At 35.0% G+C, this 23,493-nt stretch overlaps 1 protein-coding gene across 1 annotated transcript in view; it reads right to left on the reverse strand.

Annotated features, from left to right (window-relative positions):
* Positions 1–6,217: 6,217 nt before the first annotated feature.
* The window catches only part of LOC137388336 (ras-related protein Rab-35-like), a 30,420-nt gene continuing 13,144 nt past the window's right edge, over positions 6,218–23,493 (reverse strand). Inside the window, exons 5-7 of the mRNA XM_068074824.1 lie at positions 8,257–8,381; positions 7,672–7,796; positions 6,218–6,649 (exon numbers count right to left, since the gene is read on the reverse strand). Of these exons, the coding sequence (XP_067930925.1) occupies positions 6,476–6,649; positions 7,672–7,796; positions 8,257–8,381 (424 nt within the window). The 3' untranslated portion in view covers positions 6,218–6,475. The remainder of the gene's footprint in view (positions 6,650–7,671; positions 7,797–8,256; positions 8,382–23,493) is intronic.

Consider the following 23,493-nt stretch of genomic DNA (forward strand, 5'->3'; position numbering starts at 1 on the left):
ATAAGAAAAATAAGGATTTGATGACGATAAAACTGAACTTGAAAGATTACTTGCAATAGATACAAAATGTGAGGTAAGTTCTGAAGCTGTCAAAAAAGTGTCACAGCCTTGAGGTTTCTTATCTTTCACAACCAAAGTTTGCTAAAGTACCGCTATCACCGAGCTTTGACTGTATAACAAGTTTGTCAATACACTTTGTTTTTTTTTCTTTAAATGAGATTTGCGACAAAATTGCCTGTTCTTTGTAAGCAGTCTAATCTCTGCAGTTTTCATTTTGTCTCTCAACTTAATGTTTTGCCGTACGTCTTTGTCAAGCCAGATAAATAAAGATTCTGACTTGAGGTTTTTAGTTTTGAGAAGTGCCAAATTATTGACAGCTAAAGAAAATTTTGATTAAATAGATTAATTTTGTCATTAATGTTCTTTTTAATCAGGATATCATTTTATCTGAGGAGAAAATTGATTTGAAATATTGTCAAGCACAAATCTGGAGTAATCTCTATAAGTGATATTCGAGGAAATGAGTTATGCGTGACACCAATGTTTTTTACAATAAACACCAAATTATGATCACTCAGTGATAATTTAAGAATTCCAGAAAACTTGGCGTGATGAGAAAAGTTTGTGTAAACATGATCAATTAATGTGAAGGAGTTTGCAGTTATTTTGGTTGGTTCACCAATCAGCTGTTTTAAAGAAAATGGATTACATATTCTGCGTTTCCAATTGGACCCCTCTTTTGTGTTCAACAAGTTGACATTGAAATCATCCAGTATCCAAATTTCTTCAGTGTTGCTGTAACACTTTTTTATGAAGTTCGAAACTTTGTTATCCAATCAAGTGTTGAATTTGGGGGTCTATAAACAAAAAACGCTATGTAAGGTCTCGAAATGACTAGAATGACTTTAATGGAATGACTATCAGCATCAATTTCATTATTTGCAAATTCCAAATGCTTGAAATTAATGAAGTGCCGAATATATCATAACAAGCCACTACCCTGGTTATAGTTCTTATTTCTTATCATATTGTAACCGGAAATTTTTAAGTAATCATCACCATTTTTTGCTCCAAAAAATGCCTCAGAAACACAAATACTTTTGATTCTATACTTTAAAATTAAATACTTGACTTCATATATTTTGGAAGATAAACCTCTAATATTCCAAATAGAATGTAAAATCCTTTAGAGAGACCCATTATTTAAAAGGTTCAGCATGACATAAACAATGTGCCGATGGTATACTCATTCAATGTGGTCGAATATTGAATGTGAGCGCTGATTGAATATATGATGAAGAATTGGATGAAGAAAGTGTTGAAAGCTCAACAATGCACTTTGTTTATATTTGCTCATTAAGAGCCTTATTTTGTTCTTCTGTGAAGGCGGTTAATATCTGTTCATAGTGGGAAAAGAAGAAGTAAAGATCTGTAAGCTTTTTCACATGTATTCTACTCGTAGTGTTGTACAAGTTCACAGTATACAAGGCTAAAGCACCTGAGTGAACGACGAGACCAGGATGGTCTATATTCTCCTGATGGACTTCGCTTATTGTTGAATAATAGGTAAATCACGAAACCATGTTTGAACACTTCAAAGCTGGGAGCAGTACCATATATGACTATCTGTGAGTTTTTAGGCTTACCCAGAATGGCGTCGGTAGTTTTAGTCCTTTCAGTGTAATCTATTTTTTGTGCAGATATTTGATTCTAGACAATGTGTATGGCTGCTGATTAGACTTTATTATTTCACTTGTTTTTTTTTAGAAGCCTGACTGTCCAATTCGTTTATCTGCCCTTTTTTATTAGTATCAGAAAATATTTTTTTCCTTATTTTGATTTATTCCCCATTTTTAATGAATGTTTTCAAACTTTAAAAGAGCACAAATTTTGCCGATTTTTATTTAAAAGTTAAAATTTTAGGTGTTGTATACGTATGTTAAATAAAAATGAATTTTCCGTGCAAAAACTTTTTTATTCCTTGTGCACCGTCTGGTAGTTAGTTAGTATGACAGATGATGGGAGTATAGACACCAGCTTGTCTAAGAAAATGGTGTATACATTACATAATAAGCCGAAAGCTCACAGAACAAGTTTTAGAATGATATATCTATGAACAATGAATTTGTTTAATCTGCTTTTATCAAAATTTAAATGCAAAGTTTATGCCTGAATTACATATCAAAGTCATTGGTTTTTGCTTTAAAGTTTTTTTAACAAAATTAAATTAATTACTTCAATTTACCACAAAAGCCTTGCATTTGGTTTATGCAGCACTCAAAAGGCAAAACAACTGATTTATGTTCAATGTCCAGTTCGGAGACATCCTACTCAAAGCTCATAATATCAACATGGTGCCTCATTTAATAGTAATAAATTTCAACTAAATTTTTGCGTTCATAAATATAGTTAATTAAAGTTCTTACTATTAATATGCATTCGAAAGGCCAACATATCTTAATACTTAATTTAGCAATTTTCAGGAGATTATTTGAGATCTGTGGAATTCTTTAAAACTGATTATGTTTGATACCAATTTTCAAGGTTTGGTAATTAGCAGCATATGGTTTCGTTCCGTAAAACTCATAAAATATCAATCCATCTGCTTGGACTTAGTCTAAAGTAAAATGAGTTGGTTTAATATTTTACAGCAATAACATAAGGTGTGTAGTGATCTCTACACACATTATTTTATTGTTGTGATAATACAATAAATCGACAGTGCTTCCTAGTTGTTAACTGTTTGAAGAACTTGCAAACAAATATTTGCTTTCATTATGTCTTTGTGTAGTCAATGTTTGTCTTTTTAATAAGGTAGTGTCTGCATAGCTATTGTTGGTTTCTAGATTTTTGTAGTCTGTATAGCCAATGTTTGCGATTGGAAAAGTGCTCTCAAATCCTATTTTGCACATTTAACAAAGTTATAAAATCGGCAATGACAACCAGTTTAGTTGTCTATGAACAAACTGATGATTTCACATCTATATATATAATTCTCAAAGTGTTTGAGTGTGTGTGTGTGTGCGTGTGTGTGCGTGCGTGTGTGTGTGCGCGTGAATGCGTGTGTGTGTTTGTGTGTGAATGCGTGCGTGTGTTTGTGCGTGAATGCGTGTGCGTGTGTGTGTGCGTGTGTGTGTGTGTGCGTGTGCGTGTGTGTTTGTGCGCGTGCGTGCGTGTGTGTGTGTGCGTGTGTGTGTGTGCGCGTGTGTGTGTGCGTGTGTGTTTGTGCGCGTGCGTGCGTGCGTGTGTGTGTGTGCGTGTGTGCGTGTGTGTGTGTGCGTGTGTGTGGTTCCTGCGTGAGTGTGTGTGATTCAGTTTGTCCAGCTATAGCTATTAAAATCTTGGATTCAAAAAGCCGTATTGCTGAAGATTTTATCTCGGAAATGCTGTTTGATTGATGTAGGAACAGTAAAAAATATCTAGCTCTAGATTTAAAACAGATTCACTTAATATATAGTAATCACTAGAAGGCTTGACGCACATGTAAGAGGCAGTAGAAATAAGGAAAAACTTTCCTCTCCTAGACGATGTGATTGTTATTCAAGTAGTGAAAATGATTATGAGATTAGGAAGTGTGATGATGTGCATTGCTTTTTCTGTAATGACTTTACAGCAATTATAGTAGATCGTGTGAACAACAGAAAAATAGATAAACATAAATATTGTCCAACAAAAGATCCCAAAGTCTCTGAGTTTTGCAAGTACAGTAGGTAATCCTATACTGTAAACTTCCTAAAACATAAAGTTCACTTGAAGTAAAAAATTTATGAAAAGTTTTTGCTTCATGTTATATAAAACATTTCATATAACGCAAAGCGTCAAGTCGGTGCAAGTTCTGAAACTCTATTGAATGACGAGTCCCATAGTTACCCATAAAAATATGTTTTTTTTTTCTGCCGCGCTTGGGAGAGTAAATTAAATATAAAGGTATTGCTATCATAAATACTAGTGCTGTCACAGCTTAACATGCCTTAAGAGATTGAATGCGTGAAGTATTTTCGTGAAAATAATTCGACGAATGAGGTTGCTTGAAAGTGTAAACAGAAGCCATCTCCTACATCTCCCTTTCCATTTTGGAAAGGGAATCCAAACTACGGCAGTCTCGTGTGGGTGCGATTAATTGTTCGTTTTTTAGCTTTTAAGAGCTTGTAATCACATTTCCACATACTTTGCACCTACAACACAGCAGAATAAGACATGGTGAATCTTTTGATACTAAATAACTGTAATGTGAATTTTGTTGCAAGTCAACCTTTAAGAGATTGTCAGGTGTGCCAATCAAGTGTGGATAATAAGTAGCTGCACAATTATTCAGAACTACCTAAAGGAAGTCGATTGATGCAGGTGTTGGAGTGTCAGGCCCATCAATCCGAATGTCATGAGCTGGAGTCTTTTAGACTTTTAGACTTTTAGACTTCTAGAACTAGACTTTTATCGCAATAGCCGATGTGAATACGAGAGATAGAGACAGGTTGTATCACTCGTTACATCATTTTGGGCAAGTCTTGGCATGTTTTTTTGGCCTGAGTGTTTTTACCGCGATCAATTTTTTACAATTTCAATCTTCAAATATCTTGACAATGAGATCACCTAACACAACAAACAACATATCAGCTGATCGACAAAAAAATGCTTTCTTTTAAAATGAAATAAAATTTGACGCAACAACATCTTTAACCTAGCCTCTGAAAAATGGACCGACACCCATCACCCAATTTTTTATAAATTTAAAAAAATTTATACTAAGCTCAACTTGGACGGATGACTTGAGGTAATATAATGGATAGACCCCTTGAGTCATTAAACTTAGCCCACGCATATAATAAATACAATTAAGGAATTGATAGTCCCGATCTACTAAGGTTACTTCCTATCAATGCCTAGCTATAGCTTGGTTCCTATATACGTCGCAAAGCACCGACGACAGCACTGCAGGCTATTAACGGTAAAATGGAAACCTACAAGCCGGATACCGCCGAGGACCGCCGATAGCTGCCAGTGGCAACGCAATAGTTTAGCACTACTAAAATTTTGCGACAGACCGCAGGCAATACCTTCTCAAAATGCACTGTACATGTGAAGGTCACCATTATAGAAAAGGCATGGCGAGCAAACATTTTATTTGATTACGCGGTTATGTTTAGCGATGCAGCTTATATGTGAACAGATGCCGCCGAGCCTAGCGTCGCAAGCGTTTTGCTGGGTAAGTTACAGCCGGAGTCTCGCAATCGATATGGGAACCAAGCTTAAGTGGCATATAATCTCTACGTGTTGGCTTTCTTTATAGAGATAATGTTTTCAAAGCACATGATATGTACGATAGTAAGAGCGAACTATTGCGTTGCCAGTGGCAGCTATCGGCGGTCCTCGGTGGTAACCGGCACATAGGTTCCCATTTCACCAATAATAGCTTGCGGTGCTGTCGTCGGTGCTTTGCGACGTATATAGGAGCCAAGCTATAGCTAGGCATTGATAGGAAGTAACCTTAGTAGATCGGGGCTATCAATTCCTTAATTGTATTTATCATATGCATGGGCTAAGTTCAATGACTCAAGGGGTCTATCCATTATATTACCTCAAGTCATCCGTCCAAGTTGGGCGTAGTATAAATTTAAAAAAAAATTTTTTTAATTCCTTTTTAAAATCAAAAGAAAAATGGGTTCGTTTTCATCCATGTCTTTGATTATTGTTTCCGATTGTCACTGTCAGTACTGACTACAAACATTGCTTCAATATGTGGTAGATGAAGCTGTGTTTTAGATGCTGAAAACAAGCAGGTGAAAATGTGGCAGCTCATTCACAAGTGTCTCTTTTTGCTGAGTACTCACAAATTCATGTCAGAAATGCATAAGTGATTTCAACATACGGGAAAGTTGCTGCACAGAGTATGACAGACAGTTGTTCCCACCGCAGATCAAAACAATTCTAAATTTCTAGTAGTCTTTATTTTGTTTGTTGAAGAAAGTGATTGTCAAAGCTGTGGATGATGCATATAAATTAACAAATTTAGTCACTTCAATCTTGCCACAAATCTGCCATGAAGTTTTACAATCTATAATGTGTAAGAGCCCATGCACCTAACAAACTTGCAATATTTTAGGATTATACTTAACACTTAAACATAAAGATATTCTTAAATGTTGCAAAATGTTTTGGAGTATATTTTTGATAAGTTTTATAGCTTCCTAATCATAGCATTAAAGATAATTTAAAAGTGCCAACAAAAAGATTTGTGTGTATGCATCACAAGTTAGCCAGCTTGAAGTCAAGCATAACATTTACTACTGAGTCATAAGGAGTCTGTCAGATGAACATGATGCTCGTATATAATAAAACTCTGACTGAGAACATATTATTAGCTCTCTCTATAACATCAACTCTATTGAATGTATAGAAAGACTGTTCAAACAAGTTTCAGTAAATGTTGTTCAAACCTACAGTTCCTATGTATTCTCACTTAAAGCTATGTTGTTGTTCACTTGCAGCATTTCTTCTTATTTTTAACTCTCTTGGCTCTTAGTTCAGGAGTGTCTTGCGTCACACCAGAAGCCTGCTCATTCAGTCTAATCACATCTGGAAGAGTCTTTTGTGGTTTGGTGAGCATTTCCATGCTATGCTTTATTGCTAGTTGAGTAATTTTTTCAAACGCCTAGAATACAAAAAAATATTTCATGGACCAATGGTGTTATCAAGGTGCTACCGAAATTTAAAAAGGAGTATTAGCATTATACAGAAGCACACATTCACCATTGCCCAAACTGAAGAATTTGTCTTGGATGTTTCTTTTTCAAGGAATCGCAAAAGCTATATCTGCTATATCTGCTATATCTCTTATTACGAACGTAGATCCGTTCTTCTTTGCTTACAATTATGGTTCACTGAGACCAACAAAAACAGTTTGTTCAATTAAGTTTAGAATCAAAATGACCAGGCGCTAATGCAAACGACCTGCTCAATACTGCCATTTGATATCAGTTTTGGCTATTTTCAATAAGCGCCAATTGTTCTTGGAAGTAGCAATAATCACCATTGAGTAATTCCTGCCAGATAATAGTCTGGTACAAAAATGTATACTTTATTATTGCATGAACAAATGCGACCACAGATGTTCTGTGGCTTTTGTGGCAAAATCTGTGGCTTTCTTTATTTTAAACACAAAAGTAACAAACAAAAAAGAACAGCGACAAATAAAGAGAGGGAGAAAAGAAGGAACAGAGAGCGAGAATAGAGAGAGAGTGTTGGGACAGAGATAGATAGCAAAAGAAAGAGAGAAAGAAGGATCAAATGGAGATTGAAAAGAAAAAGCGAGCAAAAGAGAAAAAAACAAAGGATGTAGAAAAAAAAGTTTGGTCAAAAGTTGAAAAATTGATAGAGGATTCAATGAAGGAAATGTGTTGTTAATGAGAATTCACTTTGAAATTCTCTCTTAAAATTCACCATGATTTGATATTTTAAGAGAGAGTTATACGTTGATCCAAAAAAAGCTGCAAAAGCTTTTCAATATGTTTTATTGCTATTACACGAGCTATTGTGATGTAAAATATACACTAAACATTCCATCGTAGTACTTCCGGAAAAAGATGCCTTGCTCTAGTCTTGTTGCAAATAGTCTTTGCAGAGAATCTATTGATTGCTTTGAAGGTTAGTTGCTATCTCATATCTTTTTGTTACCTGTTCAACATTTGTGTTCTTTTTGGCACTTGCTTCAAATAAGGGAATACCCTCTTGTTTAGAAAAGTTGCGAGCACCACGAGTTGGAACTTCTTTTTCCTCTGGGTTATCATTTTTGCTTCCAACTAAAATACAAGAATAAGAGTTTAAAGTAGCACACCTTTATCATGCCATGCGATATATGCTATGGAGTCAAATTCGTTAGAATAATTCTCACTATAGCAAAAAACCACGGTTGAAAGTTGAAAAAAAAGAAAACATCATTCAAAATTTGAGCTCACGCTTTCCAGCATGGTCGACGCTCTAACAACTGCAAAACTTTGCCATTTTTAGACACGTAGAAATAATTGCAGACTTATTCTCTGTGCTTTATTTAAACTCAAATTTCTAAAACATTGTTTCTAACTGAATAAACAAAAACCAGAAATCGGTCTCAAGCCAATGGGAATTAAGGGAATCTCATTTGCCTTCACAAGCAACTAAGATAGTCAAATAAAACTACGATTGGGCTTTATAATGTATCATGCAGAATACCATTATTGGACAACCAATCTTCATATTTATTAATAAATAAAGTTTACTAACCCAATATTTTTGGAACATCGGGACAATATTTATCCACTTCCTGTAACCACTTCGGGATGTTTGTAAAAGAGCAGATATCCTGTGTGTCATACACTAAAATCACTCCATGTGTTCCCCGATATAGCCTGCAAACACAGAATCATCCATGCAGCTATAGAAAGAATCAATTCTTGATTTACTCTGACACCATTATTCTGACCTACAGCCTTTTTTATTACTATTTCTTCACTGAAATATCTTGTGATTATGGTAGAAATAGCATGGACACATTGCTGTTATCATCTAAAGTTTAATTTTTCATAGTTTACAATACGCCCATGCCTCCGAGGTTTCCATAATTTAATCTGTTGGATTCATGCACTTACAGGTGATTCAAGAATGCTTTTTACTTACTGATTTGCTTACTATGATCCTTTTTTAAAAGATCAATACTTTCTCTCAGAAGCTGTTTTATTTTATAAAATTATTAGAGGAAAAAAATATCCTACATCAAAATTTGCTCATGACAACAACAAATGCATAGCTACTGTTTAGTTAGCCTCTCTTGACAAATTTTTGTTTTTGCGGAGTTGTCCCCCGCCGAGCGGGCAAGCAGCACAACAGCCTTTCACAAGACATACTGCACCTGATGCATCAGCTACACTTATAGGGAGTTGTTCTGTTCCGTCTATGCGGCTTGGTTACGATGTTATGTCGGTCGCTCCATTGGTAATCATAACTGATTTCGCGCAACAAATTATGTAGAAAAAAATAAGATTACAACGTTTAATCGTTCGATCGAGCCTATATTCAATGCACAAAGAATAATAGAACTTTGAAAAACAGAGTGTCAAAAGTATGTCCTGCAATAAAAAAAACACTTGGTTGCGGTTTCCACAATGTGATGTCGTAATTATTATTTGGCCTTAGGTCGTTGATCCTTTTCGCTGCCACTGAGGCTGCGCTTTTCCGTGACAATCGGTGCTGTTAAACCCAGAGAGCGCTAATAATAAACTAGGATTCTAAATAATCAACACTGCCCGGGGATCATGGTAATGCCCGACCAATACAAACACATGTTCTGGGTTAATTAATTATGCTTCAATAAATATACTGCCGTTGATAAAAGTTATGAAATCCCATCAATTAAATTGTGACCTGCAGTGGCGTAACTCTAGGACTATATGTCAATTGCAATTGAAATTAATTAGTCTCAGTCGTTCCCCTCAACATCTCAATAAAAAGAGAGAGCTAGTGCATAATATCATTGGGAAAACAGAGTATGGTGCTTGAAATCTGAGTTATTTATCATAGAAACAATCTGCACATGGAGAGCTAATGACACTGATTCCTTTGTCATTTTTATTGGTTTTCGGGAGTTGTCCTACCTTCGCCTGCCAGTAGCGTCATTATCGTAGTTGATAAATATAAGCGGTAAGCAATAAAATAAGCGGTAAGACCACACAACACCAAATATGAAAATTGTGGCGTCACAATGTTCGAGCCTAAACCATTGAACATTTCTGCGGTAGAGCTCTGGGGAAATCCTATAAACACCAACCAATGTCTGCCTCACCATGTCAAACAATGGCCCATTTAAAAGCCAAGATATTGAAAAACTTGAATGAGCTGAAACAGTACTTATTTAACTGAGGTGCTTTAAATACCCTAGGACACTTATGCATTCGCGCCATCTAACTTTTGCGGATTTGCGGAGTCATCCTCTCGCGAACATTTTATGAGCAAAACTAAACAATCATAACAAATGAGCAAAAACCCAAAATTAAATAGCTTTGTTCATTGATAGCCACAATAAAATCGTCATATTAGAAATGCAGGTAATTTTCGTGTGTGGTGTGGTTGGCTCATTGGGCAATTTCTGCTAAACTCGTTATAGCTAATACACCGGCTGAGCAGCATGGCAAAGCAAATTAAGATAACAAGTTTTTTTGGAGAAGCCAAAAATTAATAATAATAGTTAATAATAAATTTAGTTATTATACTTTTGTTCATCGATTAAATCAAATCACCATTCGTTTCCTTAACAAAAAAAGTCGATGAGTAATTGTCTTCCTCTTCTGCTTTTGTTGATAAGATACTGTCAAGACATCTTCCATGTCAGGGGTCTAAAATTCTCGATAAACATGAAATCCTCTCAACCCACAAGTGAAATCAAACTGAGCCATGGCCACCACGTGCTATAAATACATGAGATCTAATATTGGTACCACATCAGTCAAGGCGGCAGGGACCTAGACGATAGTCTAGGTCCATTGGTAGTCTAAGAAACAAATGGCAGCAAGCGATCAAGTTGCATTATCGATCTTGCCTACACATTTCTACCTGTGGTTCACAAATACAAACTAGTCCCAAATTGAAAACTTTTTCCTAACCAGTAAACTGGACCTGAGGAATCTAATTATGTTTGTTCCACAGCATTTGTTTTCACATCACCATATTTTCGAGCTCATCAGAGCTGCGAAATTAAGTAGCTGCGAAATTTTACTCTATATGCTACTCACGAAATTAAATACTAGCGAAATATAAGTGTCCTAGGGTATATCTCTTTACCTTTATTATGCATTTGTTTGTTCCAAAAAGGTCAACTCTGTATTACCTATAGGTCAACTATACGCATTAGTCCACCAAAATAATGGCATTGTGTCTGTCTAAATTCTAACTCATGATCATTAGTATTAACCTAGCATTATTTGTTCTTAAATACTATAATACAGATATGTTTATTGCAATAAATGCCATAAATTTATGTTTATGGCATTAAATTGGCAAAAATCTAATGTTATTTCAATTAAATAAATCATTGGCAAGGTTTATGGGAAATACTGAAAGAATAACACTTTACTGAGAGTAGAGTACAAACTGTTACTAAAGAATGCAATATAAATAAGGTATTCAAAAGTGAGAAGTTTATGTATAGACAAGCACATGCTGAAGATGCTTGTACAGGTGTGAGTTTAGAGAAAGGAACACGCATTTATATTTGCAGTCCATATTTTATAGTAAGACGAGCAATAACTTTTCATCAGCAACAAGTTTCTTTTTTCAACCTTGTACTATGTCAGCAATTATGTTTATTTTATATAATCTTGTTAAAACAGGAGTTTGTTGCATAAAGTCGCATGCAATAAATAATATATATTAATCATGCATAACTCATAAATACTTACGTAGATGTGATTGCTCTGAAATTCTCTTGCCCAGCCGTATCCCAGATTAATAGTTTGCACTTTGTTCCATCCGCTTCTACTATTTTTCTCTTATAGTCAATACCAATTGTGTGAACATGGTATTCTGAAATATTTCAAGTGTATAAAAACTTAGTTTTGTCACTCTATTTTTACCATAGCTACAAAAAACATCTCACAAGCAAATAATCATGGTAACAACGCAAGATCCTGTTTTAGACCGCAGATAGAAAAATATTATGAAGGTGCACAAACACAAAGATTTTTTAAGGATTAACTGGCAGCCCAAATTTTTATGACACTAGCAGGAGCAGGTAAAATTACAGATTATTGTTTGAATAGTATATTGAACAGATTTTACCAACGTTTTCAAGTCGTGAAAATGAACGGTAAGACTTGTGATCTTAGCAAATTACTGACCAAAAATGGCTGCAATTCTATATGATTATATCAAAATTTTCATTTCTTTAAAAATCAATTGGTTCAAATCTTTATTAATAAAAAGAGAGCACGCATTAAAAGGTTTTAAACACATGATTTTCAAAATGGCTCATTTTTTTTGTTAGTGAGGGAAGAGTGCCTTGTTAGATGTAGACACATTCAAGCTCATTGGTTTTAAATTCACGCATTAGCTATATTATACATCTACGTTTTGCCAAAAAATGACTTCTTTAGGTTCCAGTTTGGAGCTTCCATTGCGAGTGTTTGTGTCTCCAAAGCTAGTTCTTGTTCTGATATCAACATGATGGCTGAAAAATTAAATATCGTAATTATAATGATATAAATAGATGTAATAGTAAAATGCTGTCAATTAGCTTTTAAAATGTCAGGAAAAGGCTCACCATACTATCAAATATAGCTAACATATCGACTTGCGAAATGGTGAGTGACCTATGTTCATGTATGTTATTTAACATTGTTCAGCTTTCATTTGATACTGACTAATGACCATGTAGTAGGTTAAAACCTGCTACTTGTGTTTTAATAAAGCTCTTGTTCCTTTTATTCTTTCTGGAAAGTCACACTGAGAGTTATTGAGAATGAGTAGACTTCTATACCGGTATAATAGCAAGGGCTATTTGAAGAGCTGGCAGATTCTCAAGAAGTGGTTTTATTTTTTTTTCTTTAGATCAGGTTAAGCTAGTTGTATGGTTAAAATAGCTTAATAGACTTTGTTGTCTACATACGTACTTGCTTAGCCCAGTCTGTAAAAATAGAATTCACTCTGCCACTAGTTGTCTAAGACTCGCTGTAGAGGCTGACTCCGCATAAATTATTTCTAGGGATAACGGCTAGCTGTTTTATACATTTCCTATCTTTCCTTTAGTTATTTCAAGAGAACACAAGTTTTTTTGTATATTTCTGTCCATATTGCAAAACAATAAAGTAAACTGATATTAAAAACAAAATTGAAGACCAACAGGTGTGAAACAATTTGAAAGAATTAAAAGTTTATTAAGTATTTCATTGATGATAGAAAGCCGAAGACCTACAATATCAATCTTCAATCAGGGGCAGGTAAGTAAATGATTAAGGGAAAAGACAACACTTACCACTGAATGTATGCTCTGTATATTGATAAACTAAACTGGTCTTCCCAACTCCTACAAAATCAAAAATATTTTATTGAACACTTCATTTTATGACAAACTAGTACATTTGGCAATTCCATGAACCGTGAGAGATTGTAATGAGTAATCAGTGTATGCATCATTAATTTGGGAAGTGGCAAGGAGGTGGAGTAGGGCAGCGGTTAAAGCGAAAGATCACAAATTGGAGTACCTGAGTTCATTTCTTGAGCAAAGCAATTTTTGTCGCGAGCGCTGTTTGCATGGCTCTTAACAGATGTATGAACGCTGCCCTTATCATAGTGGAGACTAGTTGAATGTCTAGCGTCACTCGAGTAATCAAAAACCTTTGCACAGAAGACATTTTTTAATTTAACATAATGCAACGTTTACGATTCTAACTTTTAAACTTCCTATCATGAAAAGAGTGTTTTTGTGCAGCTCAAATAAATTAAGAAAAAAAAAACAATGAACACATGGAAGTGTTCATATAAAAAAGGTTACTGTTACAGCAGAAGCTCTTTGTATTCGAAGTTTTAATGGACGATACTGATACCTCCCGAGACTGGCACAAACGCAAAATATAGATATTGGACTGTCTTTGTCTGATATTTTGACTGACCAAACGAAGAGAGAATGTAGAGGCATTTCCTACACCAAATAATCCAATTTTTTACATGAAAAGCCTTTATCTTTTACAGACTTTCTAATACCGGAAATATTAGTGTAATGGCACATTTTAAATTGAAAATTACAAATCAGAAAAATAGGTCATAGTAAAAACCTTAGTTTTCAAAGAAGTTTAGAAAAATTACAAATGAAAAATGTAATATCAATTAATAATAAATGTGCACATTTATCGTCTGCAATCGCCAAAAGGATATATGTACAGTATAGGGTAAGAGCAATAGGAATGATAAGAACGGCTTAGGCTTGTGGTTATGCGCGCTTGTTAAGAGATTTGCAATATAGATGTGACAAATTCATTACGAAGGTGACTTTTTATTGCTATAACTTGAATATATAGCACAGATCGTCATTTGTCCTCCGTTTGGGCGGACAGATAGCATACAGACAATGAACAGACAACAGATGTATGACAGACAGACAGGCGACAGACGGACCATGAACAAACAACGGACAGACGACGACCAGTCAAAAGACAGATGACGGACATACGCCGGACTGATGACGGGCAAGCAACGGGCAGACGACGGACAGACGACAGACAAATGACGGGCAGACGACGGACATACGCCGGACTGATGATGGACAAACACTTAGATTTATATATATTGATTACTGAATGCCCGGCGTTCCCCGGATAATAAAAAAGTATTTGCACAGAACATTTATTTTTATATAACATGTAACAAAAGTGGCCATTTTAATTTTCAAACTTCATCTAATGAGAAAAGTGTTTTTACAGTTCAAATAAATGGAGAGAAAAAATGAAACAACTGCGAAGGTTTTCAAACTTTTTCAAATAGCTGTAACTTTTAAGCTTCATATCAGGAAAAAAAATGGTTCATGCCGTTGAAATAAATTAAGAAAAAAAAATTACACAACTGTAAAAATGTTTGAATGTAAATGTGAAATAATTAGCAAGTAATGGCTAAATAAAGTCTGTTTTCCTATATGTTTACAAGGAAGAATTACTTAATATACAATGATGCGATTTTAATTCATTTCAGTGTTGACATTGACAACGCAAAATGTTGTATAAAGTAGCATAGATAACCCTAGTAAATATTTAAGGCGAACAACCTCTCATAAAAATTGTCAAAGTGTTGAATATGTTCTGTACATATTAAAAGTTAGTAACAAAACAATATCCTAACTTTAGTAACTATAGTTACCTACAGTATACTTAGTGTATTTAGTGGTTATGATCTGCAGACAAATGTAACATTACAATGTGCAGTACATACCATGGAAAGTTCTTATGTTACAGACATATAAAATAAACATTGAGTTTAATTTAAATGAATTCAACTTACTAGACACTTAAAACTGAGTTTTAGTATGTATTTTCCTAAAGTAAACTTCTACTTTGCCATAGGCTAAAATTTTATTCCATATCTGTTTTCAGTTTTGTTCTTACCATAACTTATAATGCTGAACTGAGATAACGAGCATCGTATTTCCTTCAAGCGTTGTGGGAGCGAATTGCATATTGGCATTTTTGTTGTTTTGATGCAATCAATGCAATGACTGCTAAATTTTATTTTTGAGAAAAAATTTTCTTGATATAGTAAAGAGGGAGACAAGAGGGCACACTGTAATAATTAATAATTTTTTGTGTGCAATCATGAAAAAGACATACAATATATGGTGAGAGCGATGAGTACGGTAAGAACCGCTTAGCCTTGTGGTTACCGCTTAGCCTTAGCCTTTGGGAGTTCAAATCCAGTACTTATTATATTTTTCATTTTTTTTTTGGTTATTTTTTGTTGCTAAAACTTTATCGCTATAAATAGAAATATACACAACAGACTAAAATTTATGTATATATGTACTAGTTGAATGCCCGGCGTTGTCTGGGTAATAAAAGTCTTTGCACAGAAAATAGATTTTTACCTAATATATAACACAGTTACCATTTTAACTTTCAAACTTTATATCATGAGAAAAGTGTTTTGTGCAGTTTAAATAAATTAAGAGAAAAAATAAAACAACTGTAAAGGTTTTCAAACTTTGTCAAAACTATGATCGGGTATATCTACTAGTTGCGCTACCTGGCGTTGCCCGGGTAATAAAAAAGTCTTTGGTTAGAAAATTGATTTGTATTTAACATACATGTACAACAACATTTGCCATTCTAACTTTCCAACTGCATATCATGAGAAAAGCGTTTTGTGTAATTGAAATAAATTAAGAGAGAAAATAAAAACAACTGTAAAAGTTTTCAAACTTTGTCAAACAACTTTTAAACTTCAGATCATGAGAAAAATGTTTCGTGTAGGTCAGATAAAAAAAATAAAGTGACTATAGAAAGGTTTGGATACAAATGTGAAATAATTAGCAAGTAATAACTAAATTAAGTCGGTTCTGCTACGATTACAATAAAAGATGATTCAGTAATGGTACAATTAATACGAACTGAGAAAACAAAATAAAAATCCAGAATATGTTAAATTAACAACAATTCTTGCATAGAAATGCGTGTGTATAAAAAGCCTACTGTTCCACCAGAAGCTATCCATCAAAACTTTGAATACGACAATACTGGTACCTCTCGATATTGGAGCAAATGTAAAAATTAGATATCGCACCGTCTTTGTCTGGTACTTTGTCTGACCGAACGGAGAGAAAATGTAGAGGCTAGTCCTACTCGAGATAATACAATTATCCACGTAAAAAGTATTAGCCTTTACCGATTCAGCAATCAAACCTTACAAAAAATCGAAAATGGAAGTGTAATGGCACATTTGAAATTAAAACGGCACATTTAAATATTACAAATTTAAAAAGTAGGTAATCGTAGAAAAAAATTAGTTTTTAAACAATTTCAAAAAATAAAAATTGCAAAAGGTAATTTTAGTTAATAATCAAAAGCGCTCATTTAGTGTGGTCATACGGTATACGCTATATGACAAGAGCTATAGAATGCTAAGCTCTTTATAGCTCAGTGGTTAGGTGCATGGTTTGAAAATTGCAATTGCACCCTTCAATAGTTCAAATTCTGCACGTTGTGAGCTTTTTATTTTATGATTTTACTAGCTATAACTGGGAAGACAGACCACAGGCGACAAACTTTGATATTCACGCATATACATGTGTATAAATTGGTATCGACTCCAATCTTATTTATCCTGAGTCATAGTTGCAGAAAGTTGAATTGACAGACAGAAAAAAATGCCCAGACTGTGACAGTGTTTGAAGTTAGCTTAGTACAGATTCGTTTAGTTTACACATGATTGATGTAAAAAATTGTTCAAGTTCTTCAGAAAATATACACAAAAAACTATTTAAAAGTGATTTATTTAATTAATTACATCTTATTTATCAGTTTCATGTTTATAAGTGATTATAGTTCTAAAGTGAGTAGCGGCTGTACATTAAGTCTGAGCGCAGGGTTGAAAGAGACATTTTCACCATAACCAGGATATTTTAAGTTGAGCTGAATTAAACAGCACAATAAACTGTATTAGGTGAGTTTTAGGTGGTTGTGAGCTCCCCTCGTGTTTTTTTACAATTACTTTCCGGCCTAAGTAATTTTCATTAACCGGACACGGTGTGCCTCTTTCATGGAGAAAATACTCTTAAAATTATGCTCTCTGGCTTTAAAATTTTTTAGACATCATGATACAGATCTGGAGGCTCTAGAAATTTAACAAGAATTTTCTTTACATCTTCTTTTACCAGCGGTACTTTTGTATCAAAGCTAATTCTCTAGTTAAACAAACCTCACAAGATAAGCACAGAATAGTTGTAAGAGGCATCTGCTAGAGTTGGCCAGAGTATACTTATTCATATACAATTTGGTTGGCTGGCACAGACACTAATACAAGCAGGCAGTTCAGAAACAATAATAATTCCTGTCCATAAGCAGCAGGCTAGTCCAAGCAATGGATAATAAATAACAGCTAGTAGTGGTGTTAGTAGACAATAATTCTAATGGATAATAAAAAGGTTTTGCCTAATTTATAATGCCTTTCAGAAGAGAAACACATAGTTCATGAGTTTTTCCACTTGAAGGTTTACTTGCAACAAAATTCACATAACAGCTATTTGGTATCAAAAGGTTAACCATGTCTTACTCTGCGGTGTTGTAGGTTCAAAATATGTGGAAATGTGGTTAAACGCTCTTAAAAACTCGAAAACGAACAGCTAATCGCAGCCATCATGAAAGTTCGGTAGTTTGGAATTTCTTTATTCAATGATGTACTCAACTCAACGTATATATTGTTTTGACATGTGATGTTATCACATGAAATTAAAGACCAATAAAAGGCTCAATATAAAACGTCTCGTAGCAATAGTTTATGACAAACACTTCGGGTTCTACCGGAAAGCCCGTATCAATTATAGATACTCTCTATTTTACAGTTTTTTTTCAGCCTGGTCTAATCATCTAGTTGTAATCTAATCATGTTACCCATACTTCCTGCCAAATGACGCAAACATATTCTGCAGCATTTTTGCGACTATCACAGATGATGACTTGCACCCCTTCGAGCTAAAGTTAAAAAATTAAACGAATTTTTACGGTAGGTTTTGAGATATCAGTGCTCAAGGTGACTGCATTACAATGATGATGAAATAGACGCGTAAGGACAATAGACATGGCTTTATGAATGCGTGAAGTATATTTGTAAAAACATTTCGACGAATGAGATTGCATGAACGTGTAAACAGAAGCCATCGTGTTCAACTATGTCCCATTTGAGCCGTCTTGAAAAGGGATTCCAAGACATGGTGAGTCTTTTGATACCAAATAACTATAATGTGAATTTTTATGTGAGATTATTAGCTACTTCAAGGAATTGTCTTTACTTCCATCTTGAGTCTGGGTGTTCGACATCATGTGAGAACTGTGGGGTTCTGTCTGTTTATGTTTAGAATTTAAAGAGTGTTTTCTACAAATACCAGTGTTTGACCAGCTGCATGTGCTTTTGCTACGCTTGTATAAACTTGTAGCAGCATTTGAGAGAAATTTCATTGTTGGTGTCAGATATTTAGCTACCTTAGCTCTAATACTGGTTTTTTATTGCAAAGTTAAGGGTTTTTAACACTACTACTGGCCACCATGATTGCTGTCATCCTAGTTTGGGAAGTTGTCAGCCAACCTGTGTAAGTACAGGCAATCTAAGCTGCCAAGTTAAGCGTACACTCTCCATCATTTGCTGTTAGCAAGTGAGAAAGCAAGAAAGAGAATGCATGCAATGTTTAGTCTATTCATATAAATCTCTGTGTTTCTACTTGTCTGTTAGTTATTCTTGTTGTCATTCTAAAGTTTTAGGAATGAGAAATTGGCTTCGCACAGGATTTGACTTCGGAACCTTAAGTTATAATAACTGCTTTTATTATAGTCAGATTAACTAGCTTAAATTACTCAAATTCGTTGGGTAAAAAAACTTAGCCAATTAAAAATAATAAAAATATTATTATTATATACCCATGCAATGCCAGGCATTGCATTAGTAACATTATATGCAATCTTTTCTGCAATGCCAGACATTCACCTAGTCTATATATATATATTTCTCAAAGTGTGTCATTTGTAGGATTGATTGTCCGGCTATAGATCTTAAAATCTTGGAATAAATATTCTGTACCGAAAAGGATCCGATCTTGGACCCTATCATTCACCAGTCTGACACCTTACCCACTAGACTACAGAAATCGAATTGCTAGCTTGCCAATCTAAGTCATTATATAAGAGCAAATACCTACTGCTTTGCATATGACGCGGGTCATAGAATAACGTCACGAGAAACTGTTCGCTCACATTATTAAACTGACTAATGGCGAGCAACTCTCACTACTTCTCATTGTTTATAAGACAAAACACTTTTCTCATGATATGTAGTTTGAAAGTTAAAATGGCAAATGTTGTTATATGTTAAATACAAATCAATTTTCTGTCCAAAGACTTTTCTATTACTCGGGCAACGCCGGGTGGCTCAGCTAGTAATATTATATGCAGTTTTTCCTGCAATGCCAGGCATTCACTTAGTAATATTATATGCAGTCTTCTCAGGTTTACAATTTGTTGATACTGCAAAAAAGAAACAGTAGAGCATTAGGCTCTTTTCAATCAAAAATCAGTAAATTAGACAGCGATGTCGATGCTCTAACTAGTAATTGAGTGAATTCCTTAACGACGAAAATCTTTGAAATCGCAGACAACTTTTTCTACTGGCAATAACATTTGTTATGACCTATATAAAAATTTTATGCTAATGATTGGCCAAAGAAGAGATATTATATTTATCATTTGTGAACTCTTTTCATATGTATCACTATACATGTCACAAATAGAGCACCCGCTCGAATCTGAGCATTTCAAAAAAAAACAGCAAAGCCGTAGGCTCTTTTCAACCAAAATTATTTTGACTTCAGCTTAATTATTAATCAACCTCATCCAGTGTCTATATTGTTTATATCTCTACTGCCTGATATAAGCTTTAGAAGTTATACTCTATGATTGGGTGCTGCTGCGATGCACTGAAGAATATTTTGTTTTTGACTTGAAATTTGAATGAGCCCAAAAAATAACTTGCAACTTATAAGCTTTCGAATGCAAGAGAGTAAAAATAGCGCATTTTGGACTTGAGTTACGTGTAAAAGAAGAAGAATGTCGGAAACTGTACATTTATATATAGCAGCATTAAACGTGTTGATATAGTGTAAGTATAAGGGATAACTAGCGTACTAACCACTATCTCCAAGGACCACCATCTTTAAGATATAATCATATTCTTCAGCATCTTTCCTTGCGGCCATTGCTTCCTTTAGCTCTGCTAAGGTTTTCACTCGCAGTCTACTGTGCAATACAAGACAACAATATTTACAAAAAACTTGTAGAACAATTAGCATTATGAGGCTTTTAAATGTGAATAAATAAAAGATGCTGTTGTGGTGGCCAATCACGGAGGCCAAAACCGAGAGAGAAGACTGCTGACGCCAAGGGGACTGATGCCAGAACCGGGCCAAGCCTCGACTCAGTAGACAACACAGCCTTCAGTAACGCTTCTAGTCGACTGAGGGTCGTCTGCCAAAAGTCGGCCCCAGAACCGAGGCGCGCAGCCTAATCAAGCCAGGGAACTATATAAGACGTCGCAAAAGCTACAGAGAACAGTGCACCTAGAAGTTTCACACAGTGCAGTCACTGATATGTCTTTTGTATATTTAGCTGCACTTATATTATTGATAGTTGCGAAATAAATACTTTCACTGCCTTGCAGTCAAGTAGTCTGATTCTGCAGGGAGCCAGTAGATAAACTTGTTCAATTCCTTTACACTTTTAAAAACTGAATGAGTTTTCCTTCATGTATACTCTTATTATTAATACCGTATGAAGGTTGACATTTTAGAATTTCAAAGAAACCGCTGTCAGATTAAGTAGAAAAAGGACAAATGTAATTATGATGTATCAAGTTTAAAAGATTTTTGTTATAAAGAGCTCAAAATCTGAATAGAAACAGCTGATTGCCAATGTATACCTGTCGTGTTGCAGAGTAAAGCGCTTTCCCAAACCATTATATCCATAAATACACCCATTTTACTGTAGACCTAGGGCGCTTTTGGATTCCATATACGCTCACCCAAATAACCATCTTTTAAAAAACTGTCAGCACCATTCAGATAGGGTGTCAAACTAAAAAATTTATTTATTTGTTCAAAAATAATTCAAGGGCACGCAAGACACCATCATGGCGAGTTATTGCGGGAATCATTTGACAGAATATTCCAGGTCAGAGTGGATTTATAACCACTAGATTTATAACTTCCTATAGCATTTCAAGTTCAAATACAAATAACATGTAATGAGATTTTTTCTTTTCTTGTGCCAGGTATGTGTTTATATTGTTAAATATATATTGTATGCAGCTTCAAATTCTTTGCAAACGTTCATAAACATCTGCACATATTTCATCACCAATTTTAAGTATCAAGTACTTCTGCTTTAAATTGCTGAAAGGTTATCGTGCTTAGATTGAAAAATTCCATGTCTACGAAACAATATTTATGCGAGGAGGTTTTGAATAGCACGGGGTGAGCACAGTTTTTTAGATGACAATACTTGGGTAATCCAAAATTATTAAATTTTCATATTTGCTTCAATCAAAATTTCATTTACAAGGTTGAACTTCTATCTTTTTTAAAGAGAAGTTATTATCTAAACAGTTTAGTAACAAGAAAACTAGAATGCATTTTTCGTCATAATCGCTATCAACATAAGATATTTTGGTTTATGGTTGGCGCTTTGATTCTAGGTAAGGATGGTTGCTTGAAAAATGATAGTAAAAACTTTGCTTGAGTAAATGTTAGTTTTAAGGCGATAGACTTTACAAATTTAGATAGTTAAATATAAATTGTTTCAATTAGTCTGCAATAGATAAACTTAAACCAATTAAAACAATGACTTTTATAAACCACTTTGATTTGTAGTCCTGCTTCTTTTGCAGACAGCGTACAAATACACACACAAAGTGCACAAGTTTATCTTTCATTTTTCTTAATGTTATTACAAGAGAACCATAGCCTGTTGGTGCCTGTTATGAAACCTATCATAACTTGAAGTATGTAATGGCATGCAGCAGCATCAAAATGTATCTGCTTATAATTGTGCGGTTGATTCCAGTCGGCCCTTTATATACTGTATGTATTGGTATATATATAACATATACAGATTTCCTGAAAGTTTTTACACAGGTGGCAGCAGTGTATTCTAACTTATTTCTGACTCTATGCTAACTCATTTCTGGATGAACCCCCAACAAGCTGAGGGAGTCTGTTTTAAAACAGCCAGCAGCATGAACTCAGGGATACAACTCAAGCACTGAATACTTTGAATGTGGTAGTTCAGTGACAAAGAATGTTGTACGGGAAAAAATGGCAGCACAAACTTGGGGACATGAGCACGGCCTGCCCTAAAAGTGACAGTCCCATAGCCGAGTGAGTCCTGCCTACAAAATAGCACATGTAACTTGGAGGTAAAATGTGAGCACTTTTTGCATTAAAAGTAGTAGCTAGGTACTCCTGAGAAACCCCTGCGACATGGCCCACAGATATGCCAGAAGCGCAAACCCAGACTTGTTAGTCGAAGCTCTGAAACGCATAATGCTGATGCTCCGGTCTCAGATAGTGGCTGACCATTTCACGGCACCTCAGTATACTAGAACTGGAGATGTTGAGTACATTGTCAGTAAGTTTTAGGAAGTAGCAGATGCAAAACGCTAGACAGAGAAGGCCACTCTGCTGCACTTGAGGGAGGCTTTAAAAAAAGCCAAGGACTGCAGACAAACCGAGTGAGTAGTAGCCATCATTGATACACTCTGAGTTTGGTTAGGGCTGTCTCTCAGATTCAAAGTTGGCACAGCTCATTGAGGTGGAGCAACAAAATCTCACTGCAGGAGCATGCCATGAAGGTAGAACAGCTTTTCCTTGCTTACAGAGATCTGCCTGACTTGCACTAGACCAACATGGCAATGGAGATTTTCTGCAATTCACTAAACAACCCTTCTCTCTCTCTAGGACACCTGTTGGCAGTGCCCACCTCTACACTATCTGATGCTGTAAGAGCTAACAATGACTTCCCACAAAAAAGCTGAAAAAAACAAACCCATTGGCACTTCTGTCAGGGTAGTGGATGAGAAACCACTTAGCCAGATACAGGTGGCAAAAAGGATAACATCACTCAGCTGACGCTGATGATACAGCATCTCACATGAAGAGTCGAGAAGCTGCAAGAACGGCCCAATTCTACCAAGGTAAAGACCCAATTACGGCCCACCATCTGATGGAAATGTAAC

The sequence above is a fragment of the Watersipora subatra genome, chromosome 1 (assembly GCF_963576615.1).
Source record: "Watersipora subatra chromosome 1, tzWatSuba1.1, whole genome shotgun sequence".
In the NCBI taxonomy this organism is placed as follows: Eukaryota; Metazoa; Bryozoa; class Gymnolaemata; order Cheilostomatida; family Watersiporidae; genus Watersipora; species Watersipora subatra.